Below are 19,537 nucleotides of genomic sequence, written 5' to 3'. Positions count from 1 at the left end.
ATGGATCGATGGTTTCCTAGGACATACTCTGTAAGGCATTAGTTCATTAAAAATTCGCCTCTGAGTTGTGAGCGGGACTGTTGGTGCAGAGCAAGCCCACCCCCACTACCCGTCATCTGGTTGTCCATTATACATTTTCACCTCCCCACATCCGGTCCTCTTAGCCAAAAGTTTGGACAGTCCTGCAATTAATAAACATTTATATTTGTTTAATTGTTCATCATTGGGTAAAAAGTTGTGATCTGAAGTTTTAAAAATGGCACTAAGTGAGATTAGGCTATTTATCGTTGTGATTAAGGTCTAATAAATGTCCCCTTGACGCAGTGTTGTGATCTAAACTATTCCTCTTCGTCTGTGGCGTTATTGGCTCGGCACGGCACGCTGATGAGATCAATTCTAAAACATAAGCGCATATAGTGTGTGTGTTGAGCGGAGTCCATCAGAGCGCTGGGCAGAGCGACTCCAATCCCCGCCGCTGCTCCTGACTCTGTCTCCCTGCCTGACGTCAGCTGAGTCTCCACTCCCGTGGACACAACAGCGCGTAAAAATGCTGCTCTCTGCGCCGCCAAGGACGGGAATCAACGCGTACAACGGCTACACCGGCAAAAACAGCAAAAAGGTAAACAACCACATCCACTCCACCCACCCCCCTCTGCCCTCAGCCTACTTCTGTCGCCTTTAGCTGAAACTAAGCCATTCTGTCGACTCGATGCGCTGTTGTTCGAGCTGTGCCTCTCCATGAACGAGCGGCGCGGCTGTTTAAGCTGCAGTGTCCTTGAAAGTGATTCTCTGGCGACGTTCAAACTCTCCAGCTGCTTTGATCTTTCTCAACCTTTTCCCGCGCTGGACTTGAACTGTTGGCAACTAGAACTGGACCCGAACCAGCCGAACCCGTGAATGATTTAAGCGGCTTTCGCTCCTACACGGTCGAGGCGGTCTTCCTATATTATATCCAGCCTGCGCAGAGTGGCCCACACAGCTTACAAATGAGCTCGAGATGTACACAACGTTCCAAATTAGCCCCGGAGGCTTTATGTTCTCCAACTTTAATATGAGGTAAATTCGGTGTGTGCTCACTTCAGGGATGTTCTCAGGAGTTTTAAGTCAAGTTTGGAAAGTTTTTTTTCCTTTCTTTTACGCGTAGCCATATGCCCCACCCCGCCAGTAATCATTACTGTGAGGGGCTTTCACAGCAGCTCTATAAAGAAGAGAAAAATGTCTTCATATCCAGATGTTTTCAATGGAACAATGACTTCAAGCAACAGATAACATCTGTTATCAAACCTATGTTCCATTCTTAAAGGACCAATATTTGATTAATGACTTGGATTTCTTAGAATCGTGGATCCAATTTTTTTTTATTTATTTATTTAAATAAAACTCACTTTTTCTTTCACACAACTCTTATTTATCAAGGCTCCAAAAGTGACACAGAGGGGAACTTGTAAATCCAGCATCAAGTGGTAACCTCTGCTCTGTGTCATTTACTGTGAGAAAAAGGATTAAGAGGCGCCCCTTCTTTCCTCTGCTTTTCATTAACTTCTCATCTTTTTTCCCCTCTTCTTCCGCGTTTTTCACATTCCTCGATTCAGTTGAAAACAACTCCTTTGAGTGGGAGATGAAAGCAGACCTATTAAGGAGAAGAGGAACCAGGAGGTGTCTGCTTAAAAACAGAAAACATGGAGAGTTGTTACAGCTTTTACCATCTGAAGTCTTTTCTTTGGATTTTCTGGAAACCGGGGTTCAATATAAAAAGATAACATCTTTAATAGTACTGTATATCCTGCAGTCCTTATAACCAAGCAGACTCTTAAAACATACACTTCCTGTCTAATGGAGACAGTTTTGTTTATGACTGACATACAGGATGAATTGTGAGATACTGAAAGGTAGAATAATATTAACAATGAGGACAAACTAGCCTTTTTTTAACCAAATTCTTATGATCCCTTTTTTTCTAGTTCCAAAACAACAAAATAATAATTATAATGTTAAATGGCTGCATTCTAACTGTTTTAGCTCACATTTTTCTGTCTAGCTTGAATAGTCCTTGAGTCACCTGCACTCCCCACAGACTTCACCTCCTCTGCACACAGCTGTAATCGCCTCGTTGTTCTTCGGCTGCTGCCTGGTCCACACTCCAGTTCTGTCTTTGTTGACCACGCTTATACCTCTTGCACAATCAGAATCACTTGTGCCATTGGAACTGCCAAATCTGTTAGACACGCAGATTTGAAGGTTGCTTAGATTTCCAGCTTTTGGTATAGAAAAAGAGCAGTGATTTTTTTTCTTTTTCCCTTTCCCTGATGGGATTATTGCATAACGTTGAATGTTTTGCTTTGCTTTTTGATCGAACGTTGCTTGTGAGCCTCTGAAACCAATTACAGTAGATCTGTGATGTTGCCGGGAAAGTGAATCAATTTATTGAACTTGAATATTGAACCGACGTTCCCTAAAGGTCTTTGTCTGCCCTAATAGAGAACTAAACATTTGTTCAGAGGAATGTAAAGAATACACAAAGATGCCCCTGTTATGGGTGAAAGGACATGTGCAAACGCATCTGTATTATTGGTACACATGTATGACTTTCCCTCATATAGATTTACTTAAGCTCGTTTCATGCCTGTGATTGTGCCTTACCCTCAGATATTCTATGTGCCTGCTAAAACACCTTGATCTGGCACTGGTGCGCAGATGGGGGGATGACTCCCTGCCAGCCTTTCTTCAGATGAAACCTAACAGAGCGGTCCTAATGAGATGCTACCTTCTGACTAGAAAGCACATGAGAGGGATTAGCACGTTCTACTAACAAACTTAGATCCCAATTAGACAGGCCCCACTAGCCAGGCTCAAGCCTGGATTGGGTCTCCTCCTGTCCCATCTCTCCAAACTTCTGCAGGTGAATCTGATCGCGGCTACGGTGAAGTGGCTTCACAGATGAAGAATAGGCTGAGATTGTGAGAAAACAAACAGCGCTGGTGATGATGAAGAAGACAAGATTGGAGATACAAGTGTAGATGAATGTGGCAATTTTCTGAGCTTCATAAAAAAAAGAGACAGTCTTTAGGTAAAAGGCAGCTGTGTTGAGGTTACAAAAAACCTTACAATAGGCAGTGATGCTCATTGATGCTCATTTCACTTGTGTATGTAGGGATCGAAGATCCACGCTAAGAATATGTTATCGTTTATCTTTTCAGATTTTTTTTATTCATAGCTCAGCAGTTTAAGCCACTTTAGAGCTGTTTGTGTTTATTCGGTTTAAGGCTGGGAATTTAAAAAAAAGGCCACAATCCAATCAACCTTTACTTAAAAGTAGTTGTTTGCTTTCATCAAAAGCAATCTAAAGATTTATTCCAGTTCAAGGCAATGTGGGATTGAGTAGCTTGGTCACAATGACTGTCAAACCTAAAATTTGAACCCTCAACCAATCCATCAAAGAAAAGCTGCTTAAGCACTAAGCCACAGGCATTCACTCGTACGATGCTAATTTTTTTTTAACCTGTATAGCAATTTCTTTCATTTTTTTCAGACACAAAACACATTTTTTAAAGTTTTTTAAATGAATGAATCAATAATTTTCTCAATAAAAGCACTAACCGTTTAGTTTAAATTGCAAGTTTGGTGAAAACCTTTTTTCACAACAGCCCTTAATGAGTTTTGGAAAAAAATGTTAAATAAAATTTAAATTGTGAAGGTCTCTGTTTTTAGTGGAGAGTTCTGTAATTAGTACGTCTTATTACACAAACTGATTCATGTATCAGAATGCACAGGAGTCACAGGTCTTTTCTATCCATCCATTATCAATACCTGCTTTGTCTTATATGGTTGTATACTGGAGCCAATCACACCTATGATGGGGAGAATGCAGGCCACACCCCGAACAGCTTATCTGTCCATCTCAGCCACACACAGACCGACAACCACACACAAACTCATTTTCAAAGGACAACTTGTAGTCACCAATCAACCTGCAAAACATGTTTTTGAACTGTGCAAGGAATGCAGAGAGGTCAAAAACCCTACAGGGTTTGCATTCACACATAGAACATGCAAACTTCACAGAAGGGACCCAGCCAGGATCCAAACCCAGCAAACAGTGCTACCCCACTACACCACTTTACAGCCCCAACTCATAACTCCTGACTTTTTATTTGAAATGAAAGACACACTCCAATAATCTTTTAAGCTATTTTAAAAGTGTTCCCAGCGGTCTTTTAATTTTGATTATGCTGCCAAAAAAAAAAAGTGAAAATAAAGTGTGTTGTTTTCTCAGACATATTTTCTGCAGAGCAGCAGTTCAATAGAAATCTATTCCTGAGTTGTATCTGGGACTATAAGTGCGGAGTAGGCCCGCCTCCACTTACCGTCATCCATCTGAACACACGCTCTCCCGCTAGCTTGCAGCCCCTTAGAACCCCGACCTGACATCACTGGTTCATCATAAATGGTGAGCAATTTTGGAGCTATCCAGCCTTACAGTTTTGAGCCAGATGCCGACTCGAAAGAAGAAGACAAAGGCTTACATGGATCTTGTCGTCTACAAGTGGATGCATCAGAATGGAGTGGAGCAGGGAGCTTGTGGGTCGCTGATAGTAGTTTCTACGTCACACCTACAATCTTTTTCAAAATAAGTTTTTTTCATTTCCTGTTAAACAACAATTTTAATGAAAAAATACTTAGAAATGCAATTTCAAGTTTAATTTTCTTAATATATCTCCTCCATCATCAGAAAAATCCCATAAGAGCATGGTAAAATCACCAGAAATTTTCTTTGGAGTGGGTCTTTAACAAACTTTTTATTCTCTTCGATTAAATGTACTCATCCACCTCTTAAATGTAACCACTGTGTCAGTTTTCTGCCAAATAAAAATTAGTAATAAATATAAAACACTAACAATACCAGCCCAGTTTTAATCCAATAATGGATTACCAGCTAATTTAGTGGAATCACTCACTACTGCAAGCAATTCCATTGTTCCCTCTGGTCTGACCTACTGACCTGAACAAATCAAACAGTTCCTCCCTCTGGAAGGGGAAACAACAGGACAAGTGTAACTGGCATTGTAATCTTCAAACTCTTTGGTGAAGCAAGAATGCATGTGCACATTTCCCTGTCTGTTCACATTCTGCACTTTTTGTTGCCTTTTTTTTATTGAGAGAGCATCTATGCAGAGGCAGACAGAGCAATCTGATCACAAAATTTAATCATGGAAACTGATACTCTGATAAGGTATGTAATCTCTCCAATAGTCTGTTTTTCAGGGTTTTTGAAAGAAACCACCCTCAACCCAAAGTTAAAAACTTTTTATGAAGCCAAGTCTTCATGTCTATTTTGACTATTTCCTTAATGTGATACACTATTTAAGAGAGAATGCAAAAATAAGAAATAAAGGTTAAAAAACATAGATAGACAACAAAGAAAGTTATTTACACTCAAAACAGAATCTGCTGGTGCTTTCAAAAAGTACCTTACAATAACAGCGTCAGTCATTCAGTGTGTGTGTGAAATGTATAAACAGAAGCTAAGCAGTGTTTGGCATTAGTTTTCATATAGTCAGTTCTGTTTACAGGCTTGACAGTACAGTATATTCTGTACAGGACAGTCAGTTACGTCATAGAACCACTTAATACTCGCTTCCAGCAAGTCTGCATGGAATGTGGGCTGATTCTGTGTTCTTCTATTTTCCATATAGAACACAGGCAGAATGTTCTGACTTGTTTTTGAACCAATTTTTTTTTGCATTTCAGTTTTGTTGCATTTCAGTTTTGTTGCATATTTTATAAGTTAGCTTTAATAATGTCAGAAATTTAGGATCATTGGATGAATGTTTGTGTAAGCAAAATTCAAATGGATCAGCCTTTATGGTCAAAAAAAGTGTGCTTTCTACTTGACTATTGACATTTCCACTTTTTTTGTGCCTGGCTTTTGAGAATAGTAGTCGTGTATGTAGGTTGGGTAAGTCATCATCTGTCCAACTCAAATTAAGTCATATATTTCCACTGGTGCACAGACACAAGTCCCACAGTCAGTCTTTCTGGACTGTTGTTTCTATCCACTTTCTAAATACCCAACGTACAAATAATGCAATCTGAGCGCTGAAAAATAAATGTCTTCTGGTTGTGTTTTTCAGCAGACATATGTGTCCCCCTCCAACCATCAGATGGCTCCCCCAAGCCCCAACAATAACAACAATATCAACAGCGCCACCATTAGTAATGGCAGCACCAACTATGGGGGAGAGCAGCTCAGCAAAACCAACCTCTACATCCGCGGCCTCCACCCAGGAACTACAGACCAAGATCTGGTCAAACTCTGTCAACCGTAAGTTTCACAAAAAAAAAAGAATTGCATCACTTTCTCTTTTCTCACCCACTAAATCTCTCTCAAGCAGGAGCCTAGTTGGAGTAGTAGAGCGGATTCTGAGTGATTGCTGTTAGCGGCTGGCTGGGAGGCCGAATGGTTTGCATGTCAGCGTGGGCTAATACAGCAGATGGATGCCTTCCTCACATTTGTGAAAGATCATCCACGGCAAATAAAAATGCAAATTCTTTTTTTATGAAAGTAAATCCTTCTTTTTGTATTCTCTGTAGGGTTTTAACAAACACTTTTTCTTTTCTGTTTTGTCTTTAATTCGCCGTGATGATTACCTGGCCCACTGCATGTTGTTTAAAGCCCAGTTGTGTGTGTCGAGCAGCTTCATTATAGTTGTGCATGTAGTGTCTTCATCCAGTCCATCTGATATGTTTGTTGGGCTTTCAGTAAAAGACATCAAAATACTGCGGGCTGAGATGAACGATCTGCTTTTACCTAATTGAATTGTGGAGCCCGGTGATGAGAACCAGAGGAGCAGAGGAGAGGAGTGAGAGAAAGGGAGGCAAAGGAGGATACAGTGACTGAATAAAGGAGAGAGGGAGGGTGAGGCCAGTTATTTTACAGCTGTCTGGAAGATATGGCCCACATGAGCCTGCCTAACCCTACAGGAAATGGCGAGCCCAGGGAAAAGGGAAAGACAAACAAGGCCTATGGCGGCAGAGGGGGCTGTAGAGAATCAAAGGAGAAGTGAATGGAGTTTCTTATGTCAGATAATGCTGGGTATTTTTCAAATTTCTTCTTTTAAAGAGCAGATAAAATCACTGCTTGAAAGCAGCAATTATTTTAAAGCTAATGGTGTTTGTTTTGACTGATATTTACGAGGTTGTGGATGAACCATTGAAGGAGCAAAAAGAACCAGCTCTTGGAGAAAAGACAATTTTACATGTTTCTACAGTCAACGTGCAAACCACCAGGACAGAAGTCCTCACACCCCCTCCCCCCACACTTGGAGCTGCTGCATGCAAGACTTGAGATTTACTATGTAAAGGATGAGTAGTGGAGAGGGGGTTGGATCTGCACATCCAGCCCCTGCAGTTGTGTCTCTAGGTGCTTTGCTGCTGCTTCTGCTCTGGTTTTTGCCCTCGTCTTGTGTCCGGTGGCCTGCGTTTTAAGGATGATGATTGTGCATGGCTGACTCCTTCAACTTTACAGCGACAAGAGCAAAATCTAACAACTCTACCATGTTAGCTGCAAGAAGCAGAGCTTAAATAGCAAATCTAATGAGAAGTGAAAGACTGACCGGATTGCTGTTAAAAGAGCAACCCTCCAGATCAGCTGATGACATGTAGTTCTAAAGAGTGCGTTCTAAAGACACACTCTAATGAAATTTGTGTTTTGGTGTTTTGGCATTTTTTTTATTTCATGATGGAGAACATATAAAACGAAAATTAAGCTTAAAATTGAGTTTTGAATATTTCTTAAGTCAAACCGTTGTGAATTAGGATCAGATGAAAAAAAAGCAGTTTGAAAAACAGCTGCGTAGGATACAGTTGGCGGGCCACAAGCTCTCTGCTCCGCAACATTACGATGCATCCACTTGCAGACGACTTCATCCATGTACGTCTTTGTTTTCCTCGTCTGAGCTGACATCTGTCTCAGAACTGTACGGCTGGATAGCTCCAATGTTGCTTGCCATTTTTGTTGCTCCGGTAAAGTTAGATTTGGGGTGGGAGGGACTGTAAGATAGCAAGAGAGAGTGTAAACAAAAGATTATGGGAAGTCAGAGCAGGCTTACTCCGTGCCAAGTCTGCCAACGGTCCAGTCCATAACTTAATCAAATTTCTAAAGAGTTACTACTGCCGCTCTGCAGAAACTATGTTCTAGAAAACAACATGTTTTGTGATTTTGGCTAAAAAGGGCATGTTCATAATTCAATGACCACTGGGAACGCTTCTGAAAAACTTCAAAAGATGATTGGGGTGGGACTTTGTGGGAAAAATGCAAAAGTGAACAACTTTGTCATTCTAATGTCAAGCAAACAGACAAGAAAAACAGTGTTTTGTGTAGGTTGTCATTATGTCATTTATTAAGCTGACCTGTCTGACAGACAAAGAAAACATGTACACTTCTTTTGTTAATAGAATAAAAAGACACAGGGAAAGATTGGATTAGTTCATTGGATTCACTATCCATCAAACATTTCTTGGGTCAACATGCAGAAAAACAAATTCTGAAAGTGACCAGCCCACATGGAATGAAGCAGCGATGCAGTACTGGAAAGCTGGATAGCAGCGTGGTTCTTTGTGTGCCTGTTGTGTGTGTGTGTAAATGAGTACATGGCTGTGAGCCATCATTGGACAGGACAGTCAAGGAGAGGCGTATCAGATTACACTGCATGCACATGCCCGGGGAGATGGGAACTGATAGACGCTGCTGCAGAAAAGCATTTGCTAAAGTCAAGCTCCATCCTTCCTGTCCATCTGCGCTATTTACATACAACCGCTGGTTTATTTACATTTTTTTAATGTGGTGTTTTGTGAGTTTATCTAAAACTGCAGCAGGATATGAATTGATGTGTTATTGACACTCATTTATTTCTGATACCTCTTCCATTTAAACATTTGTCTGTGGACATCATTTATCATCAAGTTCTAAAGTTTTGTTCAGTGGCATAATATCTGGAAGGTGATCTTTTACTTTTCAAAAATAGACAATGTCAATAGTTAAGTAAAAAGCACACTTCCTCAATGACAAGGCTAGACAATTATTTGCATTTACTAAAGGATGATCTGAAAGCATGACTGTTTTTCAGATATGGGAAAATTGTGTCGACCAAGGCCATCTTGGACAAGACCACAAACAAATGCAAAGGTGAGCCTTACTCTGAAAGATGGCTTTGTATGGAATGTTGGATTCAAAGATAAGCTGCAGGATTTATCTAAATCATACGCCCGGTGAAAGTATCTTCAATCTTTTGTAATTTACGATGCTCACTGAGCCATGCTGTCTAGTTTTATGCCTTTTTGGTTCCCACAGCTATTGCCCAATTCCTTATTGTGCTTGTTAGACCGTATTTTTCTCTAAAGATCTTTTTCTATCATTTGAGGTTTTTTGTATATCAGGAAGAAAGAGATCAAATAGCATCACATGTTTAAACAAATGTGACCCACTTTCTCACTTATGTGCATATTAGACTGTGGGAAAGACTGCAGTTATAGCCTAAATCCCATTACTTTGTGACTATTCCATGGGACTGTCAGTTGTGTTTGCTCAGTGTATTACCAATTGTGTTGTATAAGTCTACATAAATCCTCAATAGATGGCTGTAACAGTGCTTTATGAGTTGAAATAACCTGCCCGTCCTTCAGTGTGCATCATATCTCATTGTCATAACTGTTAAGTTTTGTTGTATGTTTTAAACCCTGCAGGCTATGGTTTTGTGGACTTTGACAGTCCAGCCTCAGCTCAGAAGGCAGTGACAGCACTGAAGGCGGGTGGCGTGCAGGCTCAAATGGCCAAGGTAAGACGATATGGGGGTTTGTTTCAAGCTCATCAAGTTCTGTTGACCAAATGCAAAATCACAAATTCAAAGCAGCGGAAACTTCTTTAGTAGATATTTATTTCTTTTGGTGCGACAAACATAAACTTAGCTCAAAATGAAGGGACATTTGAGTTTGGTAGACTTCCTGTTGTAAAAATGCATCTTCCTATGACTCTGATATTCCTGGAAAGGCCTTTTCTCTCCTTGTCAAATGCTGGCACGCTTCTAAAAAACAAAATTTTGTGGAATGAGCTGCACAGCTGAGCATGTGAGTCACACCCATATAAAATTTGGCAAGTCTTATATGTTACTGCCAAACAGTTTACACTGCTGACTCTTGTTTGGAGCTTCCTGCACCATTAGCCTGGGCTTTGTTACAGTTTGCTCCAAGAAGAAACATCCTACAAATTGACTGATCTAAATAAGGTTGGTCCAATTGAACAACTTCAAGAAGGGTCTCCTCAAACCCAAGTGGCAGCATTGAAGACCAAGGTTGATTTCAGAGACAGTCCTCGGAATGTGAAGCCCCATGAAGCCAACGCCCTAGGAAAGTCAGCATTTGGCTGGCGTAGTTTTTTTTTTTTTACAGATTTGCTGTCACAGTTTGCAGGGCAATATGTCCAGATGATGGAATTTAGACTGATATATCATTGCCAGAGTGACCAACACAGCTATGCTGGCCGACTTGCGTCAAATGCTGGTTAAATAGAATCCCACAGCAGCGTGTGTGACTAGCATGAGGAGGAGGGGCAGGCTGTTGTGGCTCTGTGGTTATTCCACATGCTATTTCTTCTATTCCTTTCGGCTTTTCCTGTCAAGGGTCACCACAGCGAATCAGCTTCCTCCATCTAATCTTGTCTTCTGCATCCCCTCCTCTAACACCAGGTACCTTCATGTCTTCATTCATCTATAAATCTCCTCTTCGGTCTTCCTCGAGACCTCTTGCCTGGCAGCTCCACACTCAGCATCCTTCTACCAATAGATTCACTGTCTCTCCCCTGGACATGTCCGAACCATCTCAGTCTGGCCTCTCTAACTTTTTCTCCAAAACCTCTAACATAATGTGTCCCTCTGATGTACTCATTCCTGATCCTATCCATCCTGATTAGTTTTAAGAACCCATTGTTAAAAGCTAAAATGTCTTCTAATCATCTAATCCACCACACAAGAGTCTATGACAGAGCGCATGCTTTGGTGGAGTAGGTGGGGAAGATTTACCGTTTTTTAGAGCCGTCAGTTCTGCTATTTATCCTAAAAATGCACGTTCCTTACAAATGAGGCACCATTTCAGATGAATCGTGACAAAGACTTAGCATAGGGGTCATCAAGAGAATTCAAAGTTTATATGTGAGTTTGCTGCCAGCATCCAAAAACAAGGGTTTTGCTTTTTTTTTTAAAGTTTTCTTTAGAACACAGAAAGGATGAGATTCTTATACCAGAAGTCAAAATCTAGCTGCCTCTAATTTGCTGAGTGGTGTGAGAACTTTTTTAAGACATGCAAAGTCCCATAAATACAAATAAATATTAACCTGCATGAATTTAAAAAGGTGTTTGTGGACAATTTCACATTTGGATAGACCCCAGATGGATTTGGCTCTGCCAAAATACCAATTAGTGCTCCATTATTCAGAAACTTGACAGCAGAAGAGTCAAGGTGCCAAAGGTGAACAGGCGCTACAGAAATACCTTTGAGGTATTTAAAGGAGATAATTGTGCAACACAATCTCTTGCCAAAAGAGTGGCTAAACAAAGCCTGTTTTTGAAGCACATTTGATCAAAAATGTACATTTGAATTCTTTTTTTAATATAGGAGCTCTTATAGAACACCTTAAGATAGAAAGAAAAATCTTGCCAAGCATTTCTGTGATGTCGAGAAAATTTGTTTTGGCTTTTAAGCCAATTTACTTTACTGTCTGCTACTGTATGATGTCCTTTCTGGATGAGTGACTGATCCGTGTCTTCCTGGGTTTCACTTTCACTGAAGACTCTTCATAAGCAAGAACTCACAGGTTCATATGTGTTTATATTAGTGGGAGCGTTAAGGGAGCATATCCCAGGGCCTGCTTTCTGCACTTGCTGTACAATGAAGCTGTCTGTTTACCCTGGTGGCATCTGACTTATTTTCTCAGCAGCTTCCCAGTCAGCAGGGCACAGTGCCCCGCTGTCCACCCTGTCAACACACACAGTGCAAATGACAGTCAACATGTACTTACAGGCCATGCTTTAAACCGATAATGTCACACACACACCTCGGGAAGAATGACCTCACATTAAGCCAGATCAATGACATTCCTACTTCTTTATTTTGCTGGCTAAATATCTCTTCTCTCCAACTGGCTTTGCATCAGAGTTTTCTCTGACTCACTCTGACTCACGTACAGTGGAAATGTGGAGCAAGTCTCCTCTGCAGGCTCTCGGGGCTTCGGCACTGGTTTGTATTGTTGTGAAGGAGAATGAGAGGGAGAAAGGTGAAGGAGAAACCACCATCACACATCCATTATTCATGGGATGGATATGAAGTCACACTGCTTTTGCAGGTTTTTTTTGCACCCCAGATGATGAATATGCATAGTGGCTTGAGGGTGGTGCAGATTGGATATCATGCAAAACACTGTAGGTCAAATTTGAATGCGTTTGGGCATGAAAGAATGAAGAGTCTAGTTTGAGGAGCTAAAATATCCTTGTTATGGTTTCTTTCACTTTGCTTCCTAGTGTTTTGATTGCAAAATAAGTGTGGGAGAGCTGCATAACTTCCCTGATTTTTAAAGCCTGTGCAGGCATATAAGAACAGGATTAGCACATGGATATAGGAGCCTGAATCCAAGCAGCATATTATCACGGTAATGCGGGAAACGTGGGGATTACGTTAGCATTCTGGAGGGCCTAAAACACGACGGATGTTCTCTGAAGTCTTTGTTCAGAGACGTCACAGCTTAGCTTTCACCATCAGAGGCATTTTGTCATCTTGAAGATCCAAATGGAATTATTCTCTGGTGTCACATTACATGAAGTCTTAGACTTTCTGTTTATTGAAGAGTCGTCTCCTTTTTCTATTAACTCATGTAAAAAAAGAAAATTGTTGTAACATTCATTCAAATTCTGTGAGAATATGGACTGTAGATCTGGTGAAGAAGCTATAGGCTGTTCAGACCTCAGACCTCTTATGAGTTCAAAACTTTTTGGGGAGCTTCTCATGTACAGTTTTCCTCAGGACTGTTTTTCAGATCCTCATTAATTACTCATTGCCTGATCAGCAACAGGAACAGGACCCCACCAACCTCTACATCTCCAACCTTCCACTGTCGATGGATGAGCAGGAACTGGAGAACATGCTGAAGCCCTTCAGCCAGGCCATTTCCACTCGGATCCTCCGTGACGCCAGCGGAACCAGCAGAGGAGTAGGCTTTGCCAGGTGAATGGTCACTTTTGAGTTGGTTCTTAAATTCAGAGTCTCTAGCTTTACATGTGTTAGGGAGCCCCCTTGTGGTTCTTTCAGGAAGACGGTTGCTTTAAGGAATTTGTATTCAGCTTTAACGGTTTTTGACAAGCCCTGCTTTTTTTATTTTGCAGGATGGAGTCAACAGAGAAATGTGAAGCGATCATCCAACATTTTAATGGAAAATTTATCAAAACTCCCCCTGGTGTTCAAGGTAAACATTGTTTTTCTTTTTACCATGTAAGAGCTGCCTTTTGAAAAATGTGTTCAAACTGAACTCAGCCTTCTTGGTATTTGCTTCCTGCTTTTAAAAAAATCCTGGTTCAGGCCCACCAGAACCCTTGCTGTGTAAATTTGCGGATGGGGGCCAAAAAAAGCGTCAGAGCCAAGGAAAATATCTGCAGAGCGGTCGACCCTGGACAAGAGACGGAGAGTCTGTACGTTTCTTCATTTCAATTTTCAGTTTAGTTTAAATAACTAGTGACACTCATTATTTAAATGACCAAATGGTTCCTGAGTGCTCCTTCTGGCTCCTAAAAGGAGAAGAAGTTTGCCACACTCTGGTGTGCCAGCAGGTAGTACTTCAACAATGACCTTCTGCCTTGTCTGCTGCCTTTAGGGAGGAATGACCCTCACTTATGACCCCACCACAGCCTTACAGAATGGGTTAGTATTTTACCCTGTGTACTGCCAGAAGAAAGAGAACACATTGCTCTCACTAACAATTCCATCTCTGTTTAGGTTCTACTCCTCCCCGTATAGCATTGCCCCCAGTCGGATGGTTGGGCCAGCCTCCCTTTCCCCGTACATGCATTCCCCTGTGTCCACTTATCAGGTAAGGGGGGCTGAAAATCCCCACATTTGCCTTTTTTTCTCTAATATGGATATCTGACTGCCTGTATTATTTTTCTCCTCCTGCAGGTACATAACCCATCCTGGATACATCATCAGTCATACATAATGCCACCCACAGTGAGTATATTTGAGCTGCGACCTCTCTGACCTTGGAACCCTAATCCTCATGCATTTGAATATTTAGTTTTTACAAAAAGGAACAGTCTTTCTTTGCCAGCTGCTTAGATGGCAACTGCTAACAGCATTGTTTTGCCGCAGGGAGCAGTCTTGACGTCAGGAATGGACCACACCATGTCCATCCAGCCGACCTCCATGATAGGACCCCTGACACAGCAGCTCAGCCATCTCTCCATGGGCGGCAGTGGCACAGTAAGCAGCCTGCAGACAGTTTGTCCTTGAGCTGATATTGTTTTTAAATGCTGAGATTTTACTAGGCAACTTGACAGATTTGTGGCCCTAAGTAATAGCAGGAGATGTTAAACTGTTCTTAAACCATTTTGCAATTGTATTACCAAAGTTGCAGAGAAAAATATGATCTCGACCTTTCCATAATTCTCTTTAAGCTCATGTCCTATCTGAAGACTGTAATATTTTTCCTTGACTTTACATTGACCGCAACAGCTTCAGGTGGTGTTATCCGATTGGGTGGGTTTCCACCTACAACTTTTTTTGTCTTACTTTTTGTATTTTGTTGTTGTTTTTTTTGTTTTTTATTTTACATTTATGGTTTTGGTCTGTGTCGAACATTGGTTTAAACTTGTTTGCCAGTGGTAAAATCCTTTACTGTCCTTTTCTGTTAGCCAGACTTCTTAGTATTTGCACTCTGCCTTTACAATAGTTTAGTATGTTTGGATTGCCTGAAACTGACGTTAGATGCTGTGAAAAAAATAAGGTCGTGGTATTTTCACATTCATGTGAATACCAGACAATATTCAATCATAAAAAACTGTCCAAGAGAAATCCATAGAAGCAGTTTGAAGTGAAAGCATCTTGGATTTTCGTTAAATCAGTGTCTTTTCAGACGCTTATTGTAAATTTGGTCTGTAGATTGACGGTGAAGCTTTGATTCTATTATTGAACTACATCCTGCTTTTCCCTCATGAACTCCTGATATCTGCACCCTTTTATTGGATTATGTTGATGTTTTGTATATGGATGCCTTCGGTCTCTAAGCCCTGTGTATTATTGTGCTCTGACGTTCGTAAGTCAGAGTCTTACACGCTACTGTGAACTGAAGACCAGAGCAGAGTGGTTCATTGAGTACGCAAAGGCCTCTCACTGTAGGACTCAAAACTATTCTTGGCCTAGTTCCAACTAGTTTAATTTCTTTTCAAAATGATCAAGAAGTCATTCTTATCTTAGTTGAAGTCATTTGTTTGGGTCAAACAAGCTTTTTAGTTCAAACTGAGATGGAACTTTCCAATTTTATTGCTCTTAGTACTTTTCGTACCATTATACTTCTGGTCTTTCCCATGTGTTACTCTTATGGTCCATATGTATTGTACTCTTAAGTGCCAATTTCTTTTCAATTTTTATTTTCTTTTTACTTTTTATTAAACTTTCTGTTTGTCTTTCTTCTCTTGTTAAACTCTTGTAAATGCTATTGATTTGTGCGGCTGACCTCGTGGCCAGTTCGCCCCTGCGAAAGAGATCTCAATCTCATTGGGTCTTTGATCTGGTTAAATAAATGAAAAATATGGAGTTAGCTGGAATTTACCTTTTTCTTGGAATGGAAATCGTGAATGAGATTTGGACCTTTCCCTATGACTTTCAGAGAGCTTTCCTACAGAGCCTTTTTTTAATACCTTGAGTGGTACAGGAGACCTCATTATATCATAGTTCTTTTTAATATAATAGTTCATAATAATAATCCATTTTTTTGGTAAAGAGAAATGACATCATATTCTCTCCTAAAGTAAATTTTTTGGCACTTTTCTTTAAGATAGGAATGGTTTTGACTGTAATTGTTTTTCTCCAGTATATACCTGCAAACACATCCATACAGGGAACATACATACCTCCATACACCCAAGTGCCTGCAACCAACATCTCAGTTGAGGTAAACTGGATTTTTTTGGTTACACCTCCAAAATATTGTCATAATAGGTAGATTTAATGTTCCTCGTCTTCCTCAGGAAAGTGCTGTCCAGCAACCTGTTGCCATAGAGACCCCTACCGAACACTCAACGTATTCGTACCAGCATAACAAGTGAAGAGGTGAGTTTTTATGTTGCTTCATGCAGATGCATGTGCGTTTCCAAACACAGGTATAATGCAGAAGCCTCTCTTGTTCCTAATTGGAAGGTTTATGTGTCAGATTATCCTCTGGAGGCTGGGCCGACTGTTGGGAGACGGGGCGACGGCTAAAGTGAACTTAACGTGAACGGACCAGAAAAGATGTTTCTATAAACTAATGTTTTAAGTCTTTTACTCCCAAAAAAGCGAAGCTGGAGACAAATGAGAACCCGGGAAGAACAGAACAAGGAGCAACTTTGTTGATAACAATCAAGACACATGAGTCACATGCAGTACATTCGTGTCAAAGGTCTTTTGGACTTCATTACATCTTTCAGAATACTCCAATAAGGAAGAATGAAACCAGGTAAAGAACATTTCAGCATAATTTTTTGAGTTCTTTTGTAAAATAGGTTGTTCTTGCTTCCTTTTTTGTGTCATTTTCAGGTTTTGAATTGCCTTGTGTACATAATTGTTTTTTTTCCCATTTTTTTGTCTTGATTGGATTCATTGGTGCAGATATTTGAAGAGACTGAATTTTTTAAAGGCATAGCCTACCGCTCTCATCAAGCAGACGGATCTTTGTAGGAAACCTGGTCGGGGGGTGGGGGTGGGGTGAGGGTGGGGGTCCCCAGTACTGTTTGGCACTTCCTTATATGAAAGTCTCACGAAAGCTTCAGACAATCAAGAGATCACAAAGACAAGAGGAATCTCAAGAAGAACGTTTCAAAGGAGAGGACTACTTTAAAAAAATACGTTTAACCATTCCATATAATGTGGCGCGCAAGTCTTTTTTAAAGACCTCACTGTGAGCAAAAGACAACATAATTTCCAAGACAAAAAAGTTAAATGTTGTAGATTTTAACATTAATTCGTTTTAAAGTGGCTATTTTAGCCCCATTTTCTTCACTTTCTTGATCTTTCTGTTAGTAGTAGTGGAGCTGTTGATCAGTGGTGTCTATATGTATCCAATGAAATCTTTTTTTACATTTAATATTTTCTTTTCTAGCAGTTTGTCATCTTTTTGTGAGATGTTTATTAATTTTCCTTTTCAGATAATTCTTGAACCTTTTCTGTTGCCTTTGTTACTTTCTCATGGCTTACAATCATTTTTTTGCTGGCTTGTTTTCACAAAAAGCTTAAGTTTATCGGTTTTGGGGATAATTAATAAGCTGAGTTAAATCCTCATAATTGCACTTAATTGCCTCTCCTTTTAGTTTGTTCTAATTGTTGTTTTTTTAGTGTCAAAGGCAGGGGAGTTTCCACTTTGAAACTGGCTTCATAGAGTAACCTGTGGTGCTGCCACCTAGTGGTAAACATGTCCCGGAGCTCAGATCTTTGGAAGTTTCCCCCTTACACCACACTCAGTTCAAACATTCAAACAAGTGTTTCAGTTTTAACTTTTGGTGTTTTGGTTATGTGTTGATCTTCTGCTCACCAGACTGATTATTTTCAACAATCTTTTGCACGTCACTGTAGGTTTATCTGAGACGACATATTAGGGTTGCTTTGAGCTGCTCCACCTGATGGAATCCAAAGTTGCAAAACAGGGATCAAGAGAAAACTCAGTGGTGCCTGTAAATACATCAAATTCATGTGTTTAGATGTTTTCAGATAATTCGTGAGGTCATCTTCCAGTCCATTCAGTAACAAAATGAAATCAAATGACATTTCCCATAAAAATGTATTAGAAGGAAGATCTGATTTTTTCCCCTGAATCTACAGAAAAGGTTTTTCCGAAGCAGGACCTTTAGTACAGTACATAGATTTGACGAAGAAAGCATGGCGATCAACTGGAAAATGACCTCCTAAAGTGGTTGAAATGTGATGTTATTAACGGTCAACGGTCAGACTATTTGTCTGCCTTTTTTTACCCGCCCTGCTCACCTTTTTTTTAAAAAGTTATTTAAAAGGTTTGTATTTTTTGTTTTAAAGCTTTGAGATTGATCATATTTTTTCAAAAATGCTTTGATTTTATTTTTGATAGTGTGTTGTGTGCAGATATAAAGAAATAGATGATAGATTCTTTTTTTTAAAGCAGTGATTATTTGTATCTTGTTCTGGTTTCAGTGTTTATGTGAAAGAAGCTTTAATGTTTTTTCTTTTTGATTGGCTTGTGTCACAAATGTTGGCACTTTATGATTCCAGATCACGGATAAAACATGTATGTTCGGTTCCGATGCCAAGTTACAGTCAACCCATAACGTTGGGATTATAGTAGAAAAAAAATGCTCAAAAAAACCTCGATTTACCTCATTCTGCCAGAACATTGTAGATTCAGTTTGTCTACAAGTTCTCCAATGTAAAGACCAACTATACACTCTTCACAGCTGGTTCTGTGTCCACATCCTTCAACTCTTCTGTCCAACATTAACCAAACACCCAAGGTCTGGAAATCTATGCAATTAATTTATATTTCAAGTAATGCAATAAAAATATTAAGAAAGCTAAAAAAATGTCAGTAAATCACACCATAATGTGGCTTTAATCTTTTGTTTTTCCAAACAAATGGATATTTTGTTTCACTGTAGGTTTAAATTCTAAATTTAAAAGGGAATTGTTTCACACTTGTCATGGGACAGCTGTGGCTCATCATCCAGTCTTTTCTTTTTGTTAACTCTTGAGAAAATCTAACTTCACTGAAATGCCTTAGATTTGTCTGGAGGAATAGTGAAGAGCAGCCTTGTTTGTGGGCTTAATCTCTAACTGGATTGGTTTAAACTCAAGATATTTCCTTTTACTGGACACAAATACTTGTGTACAGGTGTTTTGCCGTTGTCAAAATTCAAAAAACCTGAAGAAAAGCTGGGTTCTGGCATGAATCTCAACACCTACTGCTGCTAACCTTAAAGAGCTATGCCCTTATCTGAAGGTCAATATGTCACTTGGTCAACTTCTAATTCACATTCAAGGTCTGAAGTCTTTTTTTTTCATTACCTTTTAATGTTTGTGCCATCCTCTCTGTTCTCTTCTTTTAAAGAAAAGATCTTTACTTTTTTTTAATAAATGTTTTTTTCCACTGTGTTTTTGTTTTTATTTCCCAAATTACCAGGATCTGTTTTGACCAGAAAACAAAACCAGACACTGTAAAACCTTTTCAGATTTATCAAATGTGAAGTCTTCACACAGTCTGAAAGGCTGAAAAAATACTCAAGCA

At 39.9% G+C, this 19,537-nt stretch overlaps 1 protein-coding gene across 3 annotated transcripts; it reads left to right on the top strand.

Annotated features, from left to right (window-relative positions):
- Positions 1-429: 429 nt before the first annotated feature.
- LOC101171488 (RNA-binding motif, single-stranded-interacting protein 2) lies at positions 430-19,402 on the top strand. 3 transcript variants are annotated; one of them, XM_020704666.3, is made up of 14 exons: positions 430-619; positions 6,135-6,322; positions 9,126-9,184; positions 9,742-9,833; positions 13,109-13,266; positions 13,425-13,504; positions 13,618-13,727; positions 13,910-13,956; positions 14,032-14,125; positions 14,212-14,262; positions 14,404-14,514; positions 16,124-16,204; positions 16,281-16,362; positions 16,463-19,402. In XM_020704666.3, exons 1-13 carry the CDS (start codon positions 548-550, stop codon positions 16,356-16,358), a joined length of 1,221 nt encoding a protein of 406 aa, XP_020560325.1. In that variant the 5' UTR covers positions 430-547; the 3' UTR covers positions 16,359-16,362; positions 16,463-19,402. The 3 variants fall into 3 exon arrangements, with proteins under 3 accessions (XP_020560325.1, XP_004070504.1, XP_011475412.1); XM_004070456.5 differs by having other exon boundaries at positions 431-619; positions 6,132-6,322; XM_011477110.4 differs by having other exon boundaries at positions 431-619; positions 6,132-6,322; positions 16,450-19,402.
- The last annotated feature ends 135 nt before the right edge of the window (positions 19,403-19,537 follow it).

Source organism: Oryzias latipes, chromosome 7, assembly GCF_053564925.1.
Source record: "Oryzias latipes strain Hd-rR chromosome 7, Olatipes_Hd-rR_3.1".
Taxonomy (NCBI): Eukaryota; Metazoa; Chordata; class Actinopteri; order Beloniformes; family Adrianichthyidae; genus Oryzias; species Oryzias latipes.
The sequence above is the reverse complement of the archived record's forward strand: the minus strand, read 5'-3'. Positions and strand labels throughout refer to the sequence as shown.